The sequence below is a fragment of the Nyctereutes procyonoides genome, unplaced genomic scaffold (assembly GCF_905146905.1).
Source record: "Nyctereutes procyonoides isolate TBG_1078 unplaced genomic scaffold, NYPRO_anot_genome, whole genome shotgun sequence".
NCBI classification, from domain to species: Eukaryota; Metazoa; Chordata; class Mammalia; order Carnivora; family Canidae; genus Nyctereutes; species Nyctereutes procyonoides.
The window spans coordinates 16,691,098-16,711,244 of record NW_026575155.1 but is presented as its reverse complement, the minus strand read 5'-3'; the positions used below and the strand labels follow the sequence as shown (position 1 = coordinate 16,711,244).

The 20,147-nt window shown below is 60.3% G+C and overlaps 1 protein-coding gene across 1 annotated transcript in view; it reads right to left on the bottom strand.

The window, feature by feature from the left end:
• TRPM2 (transient receptor potential cation channel subfamily M member 2) overlaps nt 1-20,147 on the bottom strand; it is a 47,198-nt gene that overhangs the window by 10,444 nt on the left and 16,607 nt on the right. Inside the window, exons 9-23 of the mRNA XM_055313803.1 lie at nt 18,891-19,091; nt 18,093-18,195; nt 15,562-15,683; nt 15,079-15,429; nt 12,456-12,593; nt 11,308-11,437; nt 10,999-11,144; nt 10,579-10,691; nt 9,596-9,809; nt 9,111-9,229; nt 8,572-8,704; nt 7,984-8,155; nt 2,932-3,115; nt 1,504-1,685; nt 1,118-1,250 (exon numbers count right to left, since the gene is read on the bottom strand). Of these exons, the coding sequence (XP_055169778.1) occupies nt 1,118-1,250; nt 1,504-1,685; nt 2,932-3,115; nt 7,984-8,155; nt 8,572-8,704; nt 9,111-9,229; nt 9,596-9,809; nt 10,579-10,691; nt 10,999-11,144; nt 11,308-11,437; nt 12,456-12,593; nt 15,079-15,429; nt 15,562-15,683; nt 18,093-18,195; nt 18,891-19,091 (2,441 nt within the window). The remainder of the gene's footprint in view (nt 1-1,117; nt 1,251-1,503; nt 1,686-2,931; nt 3,116-7,983; nt 8,156-8,571; nt 8,705-9,110; nt 9,230-9,595; nt 9,810-10,578; nt 10,692-10,998; nt 11,145-11,307; nt 11,438-12,455; nt 12,594-15,078; nt 15,430-15,561; nt 15,684-18,092; nt 18,196-18,890; nt 19,092-20,147) is intronic.

The window sequence follows — 20,147 nt, the reverse complement described above, 5'->3', positions numbered from 1 at the left end:
GGGGGAGGGCCGCACGGCTGGTCGGGGAACGTCTGCTTTGGTCTCATTTTGCTACAACACGGGAGTTTCACCCAGCTTCGGCCTGCCACGCTGACGGGAGGAATCCCACGACCAGACCGCGTCTGGGCTCTCCTGCCTGGCTGTGCTCAGGGTGCCCAGTACCACCCGCACGGGATGCTCTTCTGTACTAAACCCTGCCCCACATTGTGGGTGGAGGGGGGTGGGCTCAGCTCGGCCACGGGGCTGTGGGGCCGTGGTGCACCGGGCCACCTCTCTGGGCCTGGGATCCCTCACCTGACCCAGGGAGGGAAGGTGGCCAGTGCAGGGCATCATCCCCTGTGTCTCCAGCCAGGACGTGCGTGTGCGCGCCCTCCCGTGTGTTCTGGAAGCAGTGCCATCACTGGCTCCACATCACGGATGAGCCGAGAGGCACAGCAAGGCAGGCGCACGGCTCTGAGGTGCACTTGGCCTGGCTGCAGGGGGCCCATCCTCTGGGTGCTCCCCCAAGACCCCAGGGCACCCCCTCTCCATGCACGGCCCAGGGGACTGCACCAGGGGCAGGAGCTGGTATAGCCACATGGCCCATCGCCCCTTCCTCCTCCTGGCCCACCGCAAGACACGCACTGACAGCAGGGCCACGTCCCCCCGCCCATCGGGGCATCCGGGTGGGGTGGACAGACAAAGCAGCACGGACCTCCCACCAGAAAGAAGTGGGAGGGGGGCCTCGGGGCGAGCCGGAGCTCCAGGCCGGGCCACCAGGCCCCACAGGAGCTGCAGCAAGGCCGTGAGTCTGGGAGCTCACTGAGCTCGCCCTCCCTGGCCAGGTGGGCCTCCCACAGACCCCCACCCCTCCCTCTGCCTCCCACCCCCGGCCCCTGAGGAAGTCAGGGCTCAGTCCTGTCTGCAGTTCAGGTGACCTTCACCCTCCTCCCCACCCGAGGGGGCCAGCCTCCCCAAGGACCCAGAGGGAAGGCCGTGGGTCAGCAGGAGGATGCAGGTTCCCACACAGGGGTCAGTGCCTGGGCCTCCCCCAGATGGGCATGTCCCCAGGGCCACTTGGAACTGTAGGGTCTCCCGCCCCGTGGGCCGCCCCATGGGCCGCCCCGGCCTCGCCTACTTATCACGGATGTCTTGAATCTGCTGCTCCGGCCTCTGCTTCTGCTGGTACTGCTGGTTCTGCAGGTAGTTCTCTTTGAGGTAGATCTCCCAGGACAGGAGGGCGGCCTCCTCGTTCTTCTCCAGCTTGGTCTCTGGGGGAGCAGGGGGCAGATGGAGGGACCCGAACCCTGGATGAGGGGCACTGGGAGGGGCCCTGGCGGGAGGAACTGCAGGGAGAACCCACCCCAGGCCCACCCAAGGGGCTGCGGGTCCCTCAGAGGCCTGGGTGGTCTGCATCAGCTCAGCCCGCTGAGCTTCCAGGATTCTAGAAGGAGCAGCCATGCTCACCCTGACCGCACCCCGAGACAGCCGAGAGCATGCTGGGGGTGCGGAGGGCAGGCTTACTGAGCTGCTTGTGCCTCTTGGCGGGTATCTTCAGCACGACCCTCTTGATGAACAGGTGCAGGTGGCTGAGCAGGATGAAGGGGGGCGGTGCCGGGGGCCTGCCGTGGTACTCCTCTATCAGGTCGTGGCGCTGGAACTTCCAGATCTGGTCCGTGTGCTCCTGGACCTGCTGGAACGTGTAGCTGGCGGGAGGCAAGGGGCACGGGTCACACAAGGCCGGCAGGAGGAGGCGCGGGGAGCGATGGGAAACCGCCCACGGCACCACCTGGGGGGTCTGGGTCCCCACAGAGCGCAAACGCACGCCACCCAGGATGGCAGTCCCTGCGGCCGAGGAAGACAGCTGAGCCGAGTTCTGAGCTCCCTGGGAGCCGAGGGGAGAAGAAAGGACACCTAGATCTTAGTCTATGCGTCTTGTTAGCGGATGAAACAAGGCGGGGGATTGGTGGGAGGGGACCGCGTCCTGGTATCTTAGTCTAAGTAGAGTGTATCTGAATTTGACACGTAGAAGGGACAGTGTCTTCACGGGGCCGACGAGGTTCATCGGCGCACACCTGTCCTCCAGCAGATGGGCCTCAGCTGCCTGCTCAGTGCCAGATGGAGAGAGACCCTCGGGGGGCGGGAGAGAAAGACGGCTGCCCAGACCAGGGACACAAGGGTCCTGGCCGGGGTCGCGGTCTACCGCTGACCCCTACTCTGCTCCTGCTTGGGCTATACGCGGAGGACGGATATAGGTCTTCCCATATGGGAAGAGCAGCGTTTTAAAGAAGCTAGCAGGGGATCCCTGGGTGGCGCAGCGGTTTGGCGCCTGCCTCTGGCCCAGGGCACGATCCTGGAGACCCGGGATCAAATCCCACATCGGGCTTCCGGTGCATGGAGCCTGCTTCTCCCTCTGCCTGTGTCTCTGCCTCTCTCTCTCTCTGTGACTATCATAAATAAATAAAAAATCAAAAAAAAAAAATTAAAAAAAAAAAAAAAAAGAAGCTAGCAGTTGGCACGCGCTCCTCTGCATCTCGAGATGACCCCAGCCAAGTCCCTTTGCCTCACGAAGCCCAGGTCCTTTATTTGCAAAATGAAAGGTCTGCATAGAAAGCTTTCACCCCCTGGATCTTTTTTATTTCCATGAACAATCTGTATAATGTAATATTTTCTCCAACAGAACAGAAGCTGAGCGAACCTCGGGTATTTCCTGAGAGCCCCGGGCGGGAGTCCAGGCTGCACCCCTGTGCGTGGCTGTGCCCTGCCCCCCCCCCCCCGGAGGCTCAGTTCCCTGTGAACCGCCAGCCCATGGGCGGCCTCTGCACATCCATGCCCGGGACAGGTGCAGCAGGGACCAGGGACGGAGGCCGTGCACTGGGTTGAGCAAGGTGCTTCAGAACCCCTGACTCGCTCAGGCCACACAGACTGGGCCCCCATCCGGGCAGCACTCACTTGAACATGGCAATGAGGAGGTTCAGCAACAGGATGTTGGTGAAGAGCAAGTAGAGGCAGAGCAGGATGACCGTCAGCCACTCGGGGAAGGCAGGCTCGTGCCGGATGGCATCACTCTCGGGGCACTTGGGCTTGTAGGGATCTGTGCCGTTGGGGCTGCACTGGTCCAGGCTGAAGTTCACACCTGGGGGCAAGGGGTGCACAGGGAACAAAGAAAGCCACACATAGTCGCAAGAGCCCTTTGGACAATGAGCATCCCCAGGGCCTGGACACCCCCACACGGGGTGACCCCAGCTATCAGCTCAGACCCAGAGAAGGCAGCTGTCTACACCTGAGCATCCTCCATGGGCAGGAGGTGTGTTGGCCAAGGGAAGAGGGAAGGCCCAGGGGCCAGACCTGCACTCCAGCCTGGAGCATGCACCAGTCCCAGCACCCAGCCGACCCCTCCAGGGCACTTCCTGGGCCCCGGGCAGGAGCCAGCACAGGATGGGTGATTCAGGCCCCAACCACGGGGAGACCAGTGCCGTGGGAGAGAAGTGGAACGGAGAAAGTTAACAACTACCACAGTGAGAAGGGAGGCAGTGGGAGGGAACCCTGCAGCACAGGCAACGTGCTGACCACACAACAGGGCGTACAGACCAAAGTGTGGTCCCATGTGCGTCGAAAAGGGAAGGCACAGAGGATAATAAAACATAAATATATGTCCAGCTTGTACATCAAATATCTCCCAAGGAGACACACCGAGAAGCAGGCGTTAACGGCCGTTAACGCTGGGAAGTGGGCTTATGGACAACATTGTCCAACTCACCTCGGATTTGACATTGTTTCCAACGGTGAGCGCTCCCACCGCCCTGCGCCCGTTTTGCCAACCACCCGCCCCCCGCAAGCCTACACTGGGAAGGAGAAGAAAGAGCTCAAGTCAGTAACACAACCTTCCACTTCGGTCAGCCAAAGAAAGGAAAGCAAACCGAACCCAAAGGAAGCAGAAGGAAGGAAAGGAGAAAGATCAGAATGCAAATAAATTAAAGAGAGGTGATTAAAAAAAAAAAAAAACAAAGAAAATCAATAAAACCAAAATCTGGTTTTCGGAAAAGATTAAGAAGATTACAACCCTTCACCTGGACTGATCAAGGGGGAGAAAGTTTCAAGTTGCTCGAGTGATAAACAAGGGAGAGAACATTACCACCCACCCTACAAAAATAAAAGGAACAGTAAGGAAATACTACAGAACGGGGTGCGAATGAAGCAGATGGCTTAGCACAATGGGCAAACTCCCAGAAAGACACAAAACACCGAAAGTGAGTGAAGAGGAAAGACAAACAGACCTCTAACAGGCAAAGAGATCAAAGCTAGAACTTAGAACTTCAGGCAAAGAAGAGTTCAGGCCCAGATGGCTTCGCTCGTGAATTCTACTAAACGTCTGAAGAATTAAAACCAATCCTTCCCAAACTTTTCCAAAATATGAAGGAAAAGGGAATCTTGCACACGTTCTATGTGGCCGGAATCACCCTGATACCAAAACCAGACAAAAACAAAACTGCAGGTCAATGCCCTTTATGAACATAGATGCAAAAACCCTCCCCAAAATGCCGGCAAATCGAATCCAGCCACGCATAGAAAGAATTACACGCCACGACCTGGCGGGGTGTATCCCAGGAATGCACAGCTGGTCTTACACCTGGACGTCAGTGAACAGAACACACCGTATTAATAGCATAAGGAACAAAAATCATGTGAGTGTTCCAACAGAGGCAGGAAACGCATTTGACAAAATCATGTACATTTTCATTATAAAAGCACTCAAGACACTAGAGACAGAGGCGCTTCTTCACCCTGTGAGGGACATTGACCAAAAACCCGCAGTGAACATCGTGCTTAATAGTAAAAGACTGAAAAGCTCCCCCTCTCCGATCAGGGGCAACATACAGACGTTTGTTTTGAACACTTCCATTCACTGTTGCACCAGCAGTAGTTTTTTTTTTTTTTAAGATTTTATTTATTTATTCTCCCTGCAGGGAGCCCGATGTGGAACTCAATCCCAGGACCCCAGGATCACGCCCTGAGCCGAAGGCAGACACTCAACCACTGAGCCACCCAGACGTCCCTGCGCCAGCAGTTCTAGCCAAGATAATGAAGCAAGAAAAAGAAATAAAAGGCATCGGATGGGAAAGGGACAAGGAAAAGCATCTCTATTTGCAGAGGACATGATCTTGTTAATAGTAAATCCCGAGGAATCCACTGAAAACCTATGAGAGCTATAAAGAAGCTCAGCAAGCTTTCAGGAGAGAAGATCGACAGGCAAATGTAGTGCATGTTTATACACTAGCAATAAACAACCCAAAAATGAATGGAATAAGATAATTCTATTTACAATAACGTGAAAAATAGTAAAAATCTTAAGAATGAACTCAAAAGCAGCATAACGTATACACTGAAAATTACAAAATATTGCTGAAAGAAATTAAAGATCTAAATAAGCAGAAAGCTTATTTAGCCCCATATCCTAACGGGATATGTATATGTATATGTATATGTATATCACATGCTCCCAGCCAACATCCCAGATGGCTTTTGGAGAAAGTGAGAAGCTGATTCAAAAACTGATGTGGACCCAAGGGATCCAGAAGCCAAAGCAATCTTGGAAAAGAAGAACAGAGTTGAAGGACTCACAACACGTCCTGACTGTGAAACTTACTCTGAAGTTACACTCACCAGGGCCCTGTGGTGCCGGCACAAGAACACAGATCAACAGAACAGAATGGAGGCTCCACAGATAAGCCCTTTCATTAATAATGGTCAGTTGAGGGTTCCCTGGGTGGCGCAGCGGTTTGGCGCCTGCCTTTGGCCCAGGGCACGATCCTAGAGACCCGGGATCGAATCCCACGTCGGGCTCCCGGTGCATGGAGCCTGCTTCTCCCTCTGCCTGTGTCTCTGCCTCTCTCTCTCTCTCTCTCTCTCTGTGACTATCATAAATAAATAAAAAATCAAAAAAAAAATAAAAATAAATAATGGTCAGTTGACTTTTCACAAGGGGGTCAAGACAATTCAATGGGGAGGAATCGTCTTTTTAACACCTGGTGCTCCAACAACTGGAAATTTGCGTGCAAAAGAATGGCCCTTGCCTCCCGCTGTATAAAAAATTAGTTTATGTAACCGGAAGTGCGAAAGTAAGAACGAAAGCTGTTACTTTTAAAATAACAACACAGACATAAGTCTTCACGGCCTTGAGTCAGGCGGTGGGTTCTGAGACACAACGCCAGAAGCACAAATGATAAAAGTGATTGATAAGGTGGACTTAATCAAAATTTAAGACTTTCGTGCTTCAAAGGACACGATGAAGAAAGTGACAAGATGAGCCGCAGAATATATTGGTAAATCACATATAGGAGAGGGACTGGTGTCCATATGTAAAGAATTCTTGTAGGTCAATAAGAAAGAAAAATAACCCCCTTGAGAAATGGGGTCTACTCCAATGAGAGGAGTAGATGCTTCTAAAGAGAAGACGTACAAATGACTCAGGGAGCACATGAAGAGAAGCTCCACATCACTCGCCATCAGGGAAATGTGAATCAAAGCCACAGAGATGCGCTTCACACCTGCTGGTATGGCTAGAAGCAAAGACAATGACAAGCCAGAGAGAACGTGGCAAGTGGGGCCCTTACATACGTTGCTGGCAGGGACGTAAAATGCAGGGCAGCTGTCATAGAAAATAGTTCGTGAGACTCCTAACTCTGGGAAGTGAACAAGGGGTAGTGGAAGGGGAGGCGGGCGGGGGGATGGGGTAACTGGGTGACGGGCACTGAGGGGGGCACTTGATGGGATGAGCACTGGGTGTCATACTATACGTTGGCAAATCGAACTCCAATAAAAAAATATACCAAAAAACATCTAGTCTTAAACAGGTTGAGGTCTTAAAAAAAAAAAACCCAAAACAAAAAAGAAAATAGTTTGTCCATTTCTCAGAAAGTTAAACACAGACTTGGTATACACCCCAGCAGGTACATATTCCACCCCCAGGTACATATCCGAGACTGAAGAAAACATACGCCCACAGAAACATATTTAAAAACTTATAAGGGATCCCTGGGTGGCGCAGCGGTTTGGCGCCTGCCTTTGGCCCAGGGCGCGATCCTGGAGATCCGGGATCGAATCCCACGTCGGGCTCCCGGTGCATGGAGCCTGCTTCTCCCTCTGCCTGTGTCTCTGCCTCTCTCTCTCTCTCTCTGTGACTATCATAAGTAAGTAAAAAAATAAAATTAAATTAAAAAAAATAAATAAAAACTTATAAATAACTATTCATGGCGATGTCATTCATAACAGCTAAAAGATAGAAGCAACTCATGTTCACCGACCTACAAATGCAGACACAAAATGCATCCTAGCCACATAAGGGAATATTATTTAGCGATAAAAGGGAATAAAAATGGATGCAGGCTACAATATGGATGAGCCTCGGGGACATCACACTAACAAAAAGCAAGACGCAAAGACTGCATATCACGTTATCCCATTTATACGAAACGTCCAGCAAAGGCAAATTGTACGAATGGAAAGTGGACGCTGTACAAATGGAAAGTCGCGGACGGTTGGGGTCAGGGGGATGGGGAGTGACTGCTAATGGGGGCCTTTAGTGGGTGATGCAAATGTTCTAAAATTAAATCCCACAAATGGGCTAAAAACTGCTAAAGCACACATGTTACGCAGGGGAGCTTCATAGTACGTGAATTATACCCCAATGAAGCTGTTGAAGAGAAAAAACTCAGTATACAAAAAGGATTGTCCCCATCCAGAGGAGGCTGGGGGGACGGGGTGGCATGTAGTGGGGGGTCAGCTGGTGCCCCAGAGCCCCAGGCCACACCCTTGGCCTGCCTTGGATCTCAGCTCAGGCCCCCCCGCACCCCGCTGATGCCAACCCCCCTGGGCCAAGCATTGCACACACCTGTCTCTGCCGCACGGCACCTGGGGAGCTGCCACCGCCACCCCCTGCCCCCCATCCTTCTGTGAGCTTCGCAGGTGCCCCTGCTGGGGCTGTCAGGACCCCCCCCATCCTACCATCAATGTAAGCCGGCATCTGCCCGAAGATAGTGAGGTACGACTGGTAGATGACCCCCCTGAAGATCCAGTCCACTCGGCTCTCGTTGTGGATGAGGATGGCCTGCTTGGCCACCCCGAAGGACACCACCCACACAGCCAGCAGGAAGAGGAAAAAGAAGACGTCCTTCATCTGCACAGACAGGGGGGCACCAGCTGCAGCCGCCCGCACCCACATGCTCCCCCTGCCCCCCCAACACCCCCGGGCTGTGCGCTCTACCATGCAGGGAGCTGCCGCCGACACCCAGGGCAGGGACGCTGGGCCCACAGTCCCAGGCTTGCCCCATATCCTAACGGGGTATGCATAGGAGGGGCTGGATGTGACTGTGGCCCCCGGGGCGGGGGAGCGACTGGAGCCGCAGCAGGGACGAGGGAGGAGCTGTGGGGGTCAGGGGAGGCCACCCGGAAGAGGTGACCTACAGGCAAAGACCTGAGACTGGCGAGCGGGGGGTGGGGGCCCCAGGGAAGCAGGACACGGGAATCCAGAGGTGTGCTCGAGGCCTGGAGCACCTCACCTGCAACCGGCATGAGGACCCCTCGTCCCCTTACCATCCGCTTCACGATGATTATCTTGGGCCCCAGCGTCTTACTGACGGTAAAGATGTGCATCAGCCGGAGGCAGAACATGATGAAGTCCAGAGACAGGATGACGCGCCCGGGGTACAGCAGCCCTGGTATGAGCCTGGCCCGGGGCGGGATCAAGGGGCCCTCAGCTCGCCGCGCCCGGAGCCTGTCCCAGCTGCCCGCCCGCCCGCCCCCCGCCCCCGAGTGCGCCTGTGGCTCTGGAGGCCTCTGGACCCCAAGCACTAAGCGTGGGGTGTGGGGTCAGGGGCCAGCGCTTCTGAGGTCTTCAGAAAAGCCCGGAAGCCCAGCATTGGGCAGGGTAGGCAGGCCACACCGGCCCCTCGGGAAGCCACGGCAGGGACACCCGTGGCATGATGGGCAGTGGGGTGGCCCACGGCCACAGAGGGGGGCGGGGGGCCGCAGGGCCGGCCGGGGTCAGGGAGCTCCGCACCTGCCCCTGTGCCCCCCAACAGTCCCAGACCTGACGGTCAGGCTCGGGGGGCCGTGCCACGGGGGCCGCGCACCTGCAGCTCAGGCCGGCTGCGAAGAGCACGATGGCGCTGATATCCAGCTTGTTCCAGAAGTCGCTGAAGTACAGGAGCGCCACCTTCATCAGGCCGAAGTCGTCGGGGTCGTAGAGGAGCTGCGAGGAGACAGGGCTGGGGGCCCGTCCGCGCTGTCGCTGCCCCAGCCGTCCACATGCTCCCTCCCCAGAGTGAGTGGGGAGGGCGGGGGGCGAGGCGCGCGGGTCCATCCCTGGGCCTGGAGCTACAGGGGGGGGGCTCCCGGGCGCCCGAGCCCGCCCCTGCCCCACCACAGCCCTGCCCAACCTGCAGGCGCATGCTGTCGGGGTGTCCCCCCTCTCTGTCCCACCAGCCAGCTCTCCGGGACCCCGGCTCGCCTGCTTCTGCGGCAGCCCCGGCTCCGTGGACGAGCCAGCTGCAGGTCCCAGGGGCCGGTCATGCGGGTCGGGGACGCAGGGAAGGGGCGAGGGGGCCGGTGGGCGCACCTGCCGCAGCTCCTCGCACACCAGCGAGAAGAGCCAGAAGTAGATGAGGTACTCGCACCAGGAGGGCGTGGGCTGGAAGTCCACCATGAGCACGTAGGCGAAGAGGCACAGGAAGGCGAAGTAGGACAGGATGTTGAGGTGGAAGATGACCACGGGCGCGTTGAAGAAGGCGCGGACCCGCAGCAGCCCCCTCGTGGCCTGCAGCCTCCTCTCCCTGCAGGCAGACGCCGGACGGCAGGATGGAGCGGCGGGGACTGAGAGCCCGAGGGACCTCTGCCTCCCCCGGGGACTGGGGCCCTGTGCTCGTGTCACATGGCAGAGACACAAGCCCCAGACACAGCCTGCGTCCGTGCAGCCCGCTGACCCTGCCCACGCGGCCACGCACACAGCGCCACCAGACGGCTCCACCGAAGGGGGACCCTGAGAGCCCTGGGCTCTGGTTTCACTAGGACTAAAACGAATGCTTGGCTAAATGGGTGCTCAGGGCAGAGAGGGTGCTCAGGGCAGGACAGGTGTCTGGGCAAGGTGAGTGCTCGTGGCAGGGCAGGTGTCAGGGCAGCGAGTGTGCTCAGGGCAGGGAGGGTGCTCAGGGCAAGGCAGGTATCAGCGCAGGGTGGGTGCTTGGGGCAGGGTGAGTGCTCAGGGTAGGGCAGGTGTCACGGCAGCGAGGGTGCTCAGGGCAGAGAGGGTGCTCGGGGCAGGGAGGGTGCTCAGGGCAGGGTGGTTGCTCGGGGCAGGGCAGGTGCTCACTGTAAGGTGGGTGATGATGCAGGCCAGGTGCTCCCCCCACGGTGGGTGCTTGGACACAGCAGGTGCTCAGCACACAGTGGGTGCCCGGCACGGGGGCACCCTCCCTCCCCTCCGGCCCACCTTCTCTACCCTGCTGGCAGCCAGTGACACCCATGAGGACAGTGACCCCCTGAGGCACACTGGGGACGGCAGCCCAGGCCCCACCCCTGAGCAGCGCCCAGCAGCGCTGGCACCTGAAGGTGACGAGGCCGGTATAGAGCAGCGGGAAGGCCACCATACACAGGATCACCCGCCACAGCCCGTTGTCCACACACAGCTGGCCCCACCACACCTTCGTTAGAAAGGCCTGTGGGCAACGGGGAGCTTCAGCCCGGAGGTGCCCCGGGCCGTGCCCCTGGGGTGAGCCTGCATCCCCCGAGCAAGGGGCCCGCCCGGGCACAGCGCAGACTGGGCCCCACCATCTGTGGGCTGAGGGACAGGCTCTGGGGCAGGGGGCAGGAGGACCGTGGGCTCCCGGGCAGGAACACCGACAGGGTCCCCAGGTCCCCGAGGGCCCACAGCACGGGGACCCGCGTGCCCCCAGGTGGGCGGAGGCCGCGTCTGCACCGCAGTCCCCCACCGCGCTTCCGGCAAGCGAGCCCACAGAGGGTCACCTGGATGCCTCCGTGCGACACGAACTTCATGTCTTTGGCCTCCAGGGCCAGCTGCAGGCAGGTGGTCCGCCCCCAGGCCTCTGACACCCGGGTGAGCAGCTTCTGAGCTCTCTCCTCATCCTTCCGGTGGCACTCGGTGAACACCCCTGGCGGAAGGAAGGTCCCCGTCACAGCAGCAGGGTCCCAGTCAGACCCAGGGCAGCGTCAGGGCGCGGCTCGTCCCCATGGCGCGGGCTGGGCAGGAGCAGGGGTGGAGGCCGGGGACGTGGGCCCTGGGGGCACAGGGGGAGCCGCTGCGCCCGAGCTCACCGATGGCTCTGTGCTCACACTCGTCGGCGAGCGCCAGCATCTCCTCCAAGCTGTCCATGTCCTCCTCCTCCTTGGCCAGCTCCTTCAGGATCTTGCTGCAGGCCACGGCCGCCACGATGCAGTCCTGGCTCTGGGCATAGGGGAGCCACGGTGAGGACAGGGACAGTCCAGCCAGGAGCCCCCGACACACGCCGGGGCGATGAGAACAGGGGCCTCACAACAGCAGGGGCCGCCAGGTCCATATACACTGTTTGGGTCGCCCCAAATCAGGAGGGGAGCCTGAGCTGGCCAGTGGGCTGCTGCCCCCCCCACCCCCCCGGAGCACAGACCGGACACGGGCCACCTGCACGGCTCTGCCAGCGCGAGGCCCAGCACTGCCTGGGCATCTGGTCAACCCCATGCACGTGGCTAAGGGGCAGAAACAGGACCAGGTCCACGCAAACCCCCCTCAGGCTCGGGTACCCCATCCCTGGGGCCCTGCAAGTCCCAGGTTCTAGGGATACTGGGGAAAACTACTCCTTCACTTCCCTTTAGGAAGAGAATCTGCCGGAAGTAGAGGAGCCCACGTGTGGGGGCCTTGGGCCTGGCACGCCCTCCGTCGTGACCATGAGGCTGCCCATAGCCCAGTGGCGAGGGCGCTGAGGGCTCAGACAGCCTAGTATCCTGGACAGCCTAGTGGGGGCTCGGGGCAGGGCACATCTGGGGCCTGGTCCCTGTGTCAGCCACAGACAGTCTCTGTCGAGACCCCAATGGTCAGTGGACAGACAGGCAGGCCCTCCAGGGATGGCATCTCCTACAGAGTCTCTACTGACCAGGTCGGCCACAGCTCAGGTGCCAACCCCCCGGAACCCACCCGCGCGGGCCGAGGACGGGGGCTCCACCAGCTGTGCGGGTGTGCCGAGCCTCAGCCCTGGACAGAGCTGCAGGACACCGTGCACCTGCTGAAAATTTTCTTGCCTGAGCCAAGCTCTCTGGGCCCCTGGGGCCCCTCCTGGGGTCACAGAGGCCCACGGCGCCCCTGCAAGGCCACGGGCCCTTCTCTTCCACCTGCCGTTGGCACTGGGCTTCCTGGCCACACTCCCTCCCTGGCTGGAGCCCTGTCGCTGGCCCACACGCAGCCATGCGTGCTGAGAGACAGCACCAGTTACCTGTGCCCAGATGATTTCTGCTAGCTCCCGACGGTTCTGGACGATGGCCCAAATGAGAAGATCACGGACCGGGTCCATGGTGAAGGCCACATGGCCCGGCGAACGCTTGTAGAGGGACCGTAGACTCACTCCCTGCATCTGGTGAGCAGTGGACATTCAGAACCTCTCCTAGGTCCTCACTATAGCCTCAGTATCCCCGGGTGGGCCTGGTGGGGGTGCACGCCCAGAGCCCAGTTCCACACCCTCCCAGAACCACTGTCCCCGGGTGGGGTGTGGGGGGGTGGCAAGCCCTGCGGCCTGCATTTTCAACAACACCCTGGACCGATTTCATGCACGCTGGAGTTTTAAAACCATCACTCTGGAGACATATAGAGACGTTCAGAAAGTGGGGTGCCCCGCTAACACCTTCACCAACGATTGCAGCCTCTCGTCTACACCCCAGGCACCCTGAGTTTCCTTAGTCTCGTCTGATGGCATCAAAGCCTTTTTCTATGAGGCCAACTTCTAGCACAGAGTCCACTATAGATTCATGGCTGTGAGCTCCTCAAGGGAATCCTCACGGTGTCTCCTGCAGAGGAGGCCACCGAGAAAGCCCGAACACACAAGGATGACACATGAGCAGGAGGACACCTCGCCCCCAGACACCCTCGATTTACACAGTGACCTGGGAGGCCAGCTTCCTGGCTGATCAATAAGTGAACACGTATTCAGACAGGCTGGAAACAATCTCCAGAAGTGAGAACGCATGTCCCACACCACACACAAAATTCCACTTTCTACGACCTTAGAAATTTCCTGAAGGCTTGTCTTTATATTAAAAAGATTCATTGAGGGGGCGCCTGGGTGGCTCAGTGGTTGAGCGCCTGCCTTCAGGCCAAGGCGTGGTCCTGGAGACTCGGGATCGAGTCCCACGTCGGGCTCCCTGCATGGAGCCTGCTTCTCCCTCTGCCTGTGTCTCTGCCTCTCCCTCTGGGTCTCTCATGAATAAATAAATAATCTTTTAAAATATTAAAATTAAATTAAAAAATAAAAAGATTAGTTGATAAACTCAATAAACTACAGACGTGGTTAATGGTGAGCTTCCACTTTGGATCCGCTTAAAGGTTTATCTTAAATGCACTAGGACCGAGAAGAGCAGAATTGTGAATATATAAAACCAAGCCACAACCACGTCTTTCTCAGGGGTCATCGTAGCTCACCTGGGACAGTGGATGAATTTGAAAACCTCAAGGAAGTGGACAATTTTCTACCAGAAAAAGAAAACAAACAAACCCAAATTTCATCATGGAACACAAAGAAAACCTAAATCCAGAGATTGTCAGAAAAGAAACTGAGAGTGTTCTCAGAGCTACCACCCAAAAAAGGCACTGAGCCCCGATGGACACACAGGAGAGCCCACCGGGCTCGTAAGGACAGTGAGTTTCAGACGCGTGAACTTTTCCCGGGCAAAGAACTGAGGCAGGTTTCCGGTGGTTTTCACAAGAATAACATAAAGCTGCTGCCAGAACCTGACAAAGACAGCCCCCGAGACATAACCACGACTAAAAGTGCTGAAAATAGAATTCTGCAACCTGGTTGCCAAAGAGCCATTAGTAAATATTAAATTATGTTAAATTATATGAATTTGCAGATCGATCATATTAAAAACAAAAAAACAAAACAAAACAAAAAAGAGTGCTGAAAATATGGGCCACGAAACCCAGCACCGCACTACCCACGTGTCGCCCGGCCATCAGTTGAGATCAAAACAGGAATAGAAGTGTTTCGCCATCAGGAAGTCGGTTAAAACGACTCAGCAAATTCATAGGTTAAATAAGAAGCAGAACACCTCAAATTCTCAAAACTCAGCACCTGGGCTTCATTTGTAAGAGCTTCAAGAACTGGGAGGTGGATAGTCGCTGACATAAATGCAGGGCTGGCCTCGCACCTCGGGATTCCCATCAAGTACGGACAGAGGCTCGAAAAATGATGTCACCCCGGCTGCAGTGCACGTGCTGGGCACCCGCACAGGGATGTGGTGGGGCCCCGCTGACCTGACCACGTGGACTCGGGGGTGCGAGGCACGAGGGAGGGCATTTTCCTCATACGTGAGCTCTTGCACCGTTTGAAATTTTTAGAAAGGGAGAACTACGGGCTGGATCACGACCTCCAAATTGGTATGTCGGAGCCCCGCCTCCTACGCTGACTGTATTTGGAGATGGGGCGTCTAATAAGGAGGTGATTAAGGTCCTGATGTGATCGCACCGGGCTCCCCGTACGAGGGACGGACACTGTCGCTCTCGGCATCTCTCTGCGTGCACACCCAACAGGCCATGCGTGGACACGGCAAGGAGGTGGCCGTGCTCAAGCCAGGAGAGAGGCCCTGCTGGAAACCAGCCCCGCGGACGCCCCCCCACCCCCCGGGACCGTGGCCGCCAGACTGCCGGAGCCCCACCGTCTGTGGTTCGAAGCCGCCCGGCCTACAGTATATCGTGAGGGCGGCCCCAGCAGACACGATAGGGAGCATATTTCTTTTTTCCAATAAATATAAAGGATAATTTCTTTAAAAAAAAATAAAAGGTGGGGGGAGCACGAAGGACCGCGCAAGCCCAGGGGGGCTGGGACCACAACCACCAGCACGCACGTTGAGCTTGATGTTGGGCACGGGGAGCAGGAGCCGCGGGCGCTCGCCGGTCCGGGGCCGCGGGTACAGCGGCTGCGTGAAGTCCCCCAGGAGCTCCCGGAGCACCTGGGCCACGTGGTGCATCTGCACGCGGGGGGCGGGCCTGCAGGCCGGCCGCTCGGGCTCCTCGGCCAGCACCTTCTGAAGCTTGCTGTGGAACAGGCAGGAGGGGTCCAGGTGCTGGTACAGGTGGAGCAGGGTGTCCCAGGTGACGAAGTCCTTCAGCCGCACCCCGTTCTCCAGGAAGAGCCTCACGAACTCGGGCTTGTTGGAGATGAGGGCTGCCATCATCACGGGGTGCAGCTCTGAGGGCTGAGAGACAGCACCGTGGGGGCGCACGCCTCACGCAGCCCCGACGTCTCCGCCTTGGGAAGGGCGGAGGCTGCCCCGGGGGCTCCCCACCAGGATCGAGGACTCGATCCCCTCGCTCCCGCCAAGCCCTACCTTCCACTGCCGCTCGTCGGAGAAGATCTCGCTCTGCGCGATGTCCACGCGGTTCCACGCCACCGCTAACTTCAGCTGGTGGTCCCAGTTCTCGTGGCCAAAGTAGTCATGGCTCCGAGAGGCTGCAGGGAAAAGCACTCGCGTCGGGGGGCTGCGGTCCGGGCCCCAGAGGCGCTGCCCTGCCATCGGCTGGAGTCAGGCGGGAGGCGCCCGTCACCAACCCTGGGCTCTCGGTGACCCCAACCCAGGAGCGTGCCCAGCCCCCGCCCCCTGCCCCCTCATGGACACACGGTCCCTCGCGGTGCGGGCGCCAGAGGACCTCCGGGGTTGGGGCATCGCTCTGGCCTGCCCGCCCCCCTGCTGGTCAAGCCCCGCGGCTTCCCGCCTTGAGTGCAAAGCCGCGTCCTGCCAACAGGTTCTGCGCTCTCGCTGCCTTTACAGCTGGAAGCTCGGGCTGTTATTGGGGGGAGGGAAGAAGGAACGGGGACCCCTTCCTGACAGCACACGCAAAGGCCACCGTGCGGCGTACCGTGGGGTCCTGAGCATAAAGGTCTGAGCCCGCGGCCGGCAGCGGGGGAGGGCGGTGCGAGCTTGCCGCACGACAGCCGGGCTCTCTTATAGAGCTGACCCGCCGTGTGCCATGGAGCACCAGGAACTCCAGTCCTACAAGTGGCCCCAAGAGAAACGAGAAGCCCCAGGAGAATAAGAGCAGCCTTAGTTACGACCACCCCACGCTGGAGGAGGCCTGCACATGCAGCGCCAGGCAGGCGGGAAGCCCGGCGGCGGTGGTGGGATCGCGGGGCGGGGGACACTGACGGTGGGAAGGAGCAGAGCTCTGGGATATGCAGCAACGTTCCAGGGCCTCCCAGCTGTTGCACGGAGCCCGGGAAGCGAGGTGCAGAAGTGCTCGGAGCCTGGCCCATGACGGCCAGGTAAAGCCGTCTGTAAGGGCAGAAGGTGCATAGACGCTTGCCCGGGGCGGGGGGGGCAGCCAGAGGCACAGGGACGGGGGGCGGGGGGCTGGCCGCTCTCTGGAGTGGACGCACCTGCTAAGGGGCCCGTCGCAGGGACCCAGGATGGGGACGTTACCCCTACGTCACCCGTCCCTCAGTACAGGTGGTTTTTAAAAGGGGTCGTCGCTGCAAAACCACGTCCACGTGTTTGTGTTTTCCCATAAAGTCACACGATGAAGAGACAGCCCTTCCCCCCGGAGCCCCACTGCCTTTCTCCCCAGCAACCAGTTAGAACCCGCTGCTCTGCGCGGGCTCCAGAGATGGGCTGGGGCCTGTCCCCGGGCTGGCGTGTCCACGCGGGGCTGCTCAGCACGGGGCCGGAGCCGGGCCCCAGCAAGGCGGCCTCCCTCCTGGGGCGCGGGGCTCCGCAGCGCACAGCCCTAAGGTCGCTGCCTGCGCTCTGGCTGCCGTCTACACCTGCGTCACCACCACCACCAGCGAGAAGTGAGGACTTCCAATACCCAACACCAGCAAGGCTCCATCACCATCCCCGCTGGGCGCCCCCCTGCCCGCTCGGTGCCCACCCCAGGAGAAGCCAGGATCCGTGGCGTTGCTTCGCCCCCCCCTCCGACACCCTGAGAGCACACGGAGACAGACGTAGGGGTCCGCCACGTGGCCGTGGGCAGGGGTCCATCCCTCTCCAGCACGGGGCACGGATGGCCACGCTCAGCCCCCCGCCCCCGTCACCGCCTTCCAGGGGATCGCACCAGACACGGGCGACCCACTGTCCCTCTTCACCGAAGGCAAGGAAGGGACAGACGCCCTCCCGCCCCGTCTCTGAACAGGAGCGTCAGGCGCCGTGAAGGAGACCGTCGAACCCTGTGGTCACGCGGATGTGCACGCCGGCTCCCCCCCACCCCCCGGGTCCTTGCTGGTGGGCAACTCGGGGACGAGGGTGGCTCCGATGCTATCGAACCGGCTCTTCCCGGTCCCCTGTGGCCCCCGACAGCCGTCCTCACGTGCAGCCCCTGGGCCTGGTTTTAACCGTGTCGCTGGTTCTCGGAGGTTTTGTCAGGAGAAGGCGGGGAGCAAAGCCCAGGTCTGAGCGTCTCCTGCGAGCGCTTCCTGCCGGGCCGCCCCGTGTGCCTCGAGGGTGAGGAGCGCCCGGCGGGGAGAACCCTGTGGGCGCCAGCGGGAGGGACGGGGCACCTGCCGTCCCCAGGGGCGCGGGGCAGAGGGCAGACCAAGCGGTTGGCCCAGGCCCAGCCACTGCAGAGCTTTAGTGTCCGGGAGGGTCCCTGTGGCGTGGGGGCCAGCGGGGCGCAGGCCCGGCAGGACGCACGGAGGTCAGGGCTGCCCTTCTGAGCCCGGGACCGAGCCCACCTCACGCGGCTGCACTTGGGTTCCAGCAAGAAGGGAAGGTGCAGAAAGGAGCCCAAACCGCCAGCACCGCCGCGGTGCCCCAGCCCAGCACGGTCCACCGCCCGACCGAGGCCTCCGTGTCCGGCCCCTGCAAGCCCAGGTCCTGGGGACCCTCGCTGCGCGGCTCCCTCTCGCCCCGGGCGGCCCGGCCCTCACCTTTCAGCAAGGCCTGCAGGATGGCCACGTCCACGTCCTGCTGCCCATCCTTGCCTTCGCGGAACACGGTCAGCAGCTGCCGCCTCCGCACGATGTCTTGGATCTGCGACAAACACCGCCCGCTGAGGTCTGGGGGACAAGCAGGGCCCTGCCTCCTCGAAGGGCACCCGCAGAACCACAGACCCCGGACACGCAGCCAGAGCCCAGGCGCAAGTCCTGCCTGCCTGTCGGCCGTGGCTACCACCTCATCTCCCCACGGCCCGGGCCGTGAAGACAGAGACGCCGCAAGGACGGGTATGCAACGTTCAGTGGCTCGGAGACCACAGGAAGCGCCCCGGGGATCACTGTGTCCCCATAGAGCCCCCAAGAACCGTGCCCGCCCGCCCCCTTTCCAGTGAGCGCTGCTGCCCCCGCAGGGCCCGAACCCGCAGCAGGTGCCGATGCCTGCATCTGCCCTCCACTGGGTCAACCAGGGCCCCCCACCCCTGTACCCCCGTGACCCCCCACCCCGTGACCCCCCACCCCATGCCCCATCCTGTGACCCCCACCCCATGACCCCCCGTGACTCCCACACCCCATGCCCCTGTGACCCCCCACCCCATGCCCCCTGTGGCCCCCACCCCGTGAACCCCCATGCCCCTCACCCCCAGTGTCCCCCACCCCATGCTTCCCCATGGGCCCCCACCCTGTGACACCCCCCACCCCATGCCTCCTACCCTGGTCCCCCCCACCTCATGACCCCCACAGACCGTGCCCCCCACCCCATGCCCCCACCCCCGGGCCCATGTGCTCACTCACCTTTTTGGTCCACTCGACGACACTGCTCTCGGGGAGGGTCTCAAACATCTCGTGGAAGAACACGCTGAGCGCCTGCTGGATCCTGGCGATGGTGATCTCGCCTGTGGGCAGGCCGGCCACCTGGGCGATGACGTCCGCCACGCGGCCCGAGCCCTCCACGACCACACAGGGGGTGCCGTTGGTGATGGCGTTGTAGATGGTCTGCAAGAGAGGGCGCCCGTGAGCCCCGCGCCCGCCCGCCCCGACGCCCCCCCGCACCGGGCACTTCGTAGCGGCGCTGGCTCAGGGCCTCGGGGCCCCCGAGAAACGTACAGAAAACATGGAGCTTGGTGGGGCAAGGGGGGCTCACCCTGACGGCGGGGGGCGCACGCCCGACTGGCCAGCTCCCTCCAGCCTACGGCACAGGTGGACCGTGACCCCCGCACCCCTGAAGCCCTGCACCCCTGCAGCCTGGGAGCATCTGCAGGAGCCAGTGCTGCCCGTCCCGGGGGGACAGGACCACCAGGGCACAGCCCCGGACACCTGGCGACGTCACTTTCAGGGAGGGACTCGGGACCCCCCGGGCCAAGGAGGCAGGTGTGGGTGCCATCTGCAGGGCCCCATGCCGAGTGCTCCATGTGTGCGGGGGGCAGGTGCCCTCCCATCCATTCCCCAGGTCCCCTCCTATCCATCTCCCCGGGTCCCCTCCAGTCCATCCCTCAGAGCCCTCCCATCTGTCCCACTGGGTCCCCTCCCGTCCATGCCCCATGGGTCTCCTCCTGTCCATACCCCTGGGCGCCCTCCCATCTGTCCCCTGGGTCCCCTCCCATCCGTCCCCTCAGGGGCCCTCCCGTCCATCCCTATGGGTCCCCTCCTGTCCATCCCCCTGGGCACCCTCCCGTCTGTCCCTCTGGGCATCCTCCTGTTCATCCCACCGGGTCACCTCCTGTCCATCCCCTTGGGCTCCCTCCTGTCCGTTCCCCTGGGCACCCTTCTGTCTGTCCCCCCGGGTCCCCTCCTGTCCATCCCCTTGGGCGCCCTCCTGTCTGTCCCTTGGGTCTCCTCCCATCTGTCCCCTGGGTCCCCTCCTGTTCACCCCCCCCCCGGGTCCCCTCCCATCCGCCCCCGCAGGCGCCCTCCCACCCGTCCCCCAGGAATCCTCCTGCAAGCACTGAACATTTACAGATGTTTCCCGGGGGCCCCCTCCTGCCCCACCCGTGCAGGCTGTGACATTATCCTGCCCCCACCAGGCCGCGGTGGCTCAGCGCTCTTCCAGGA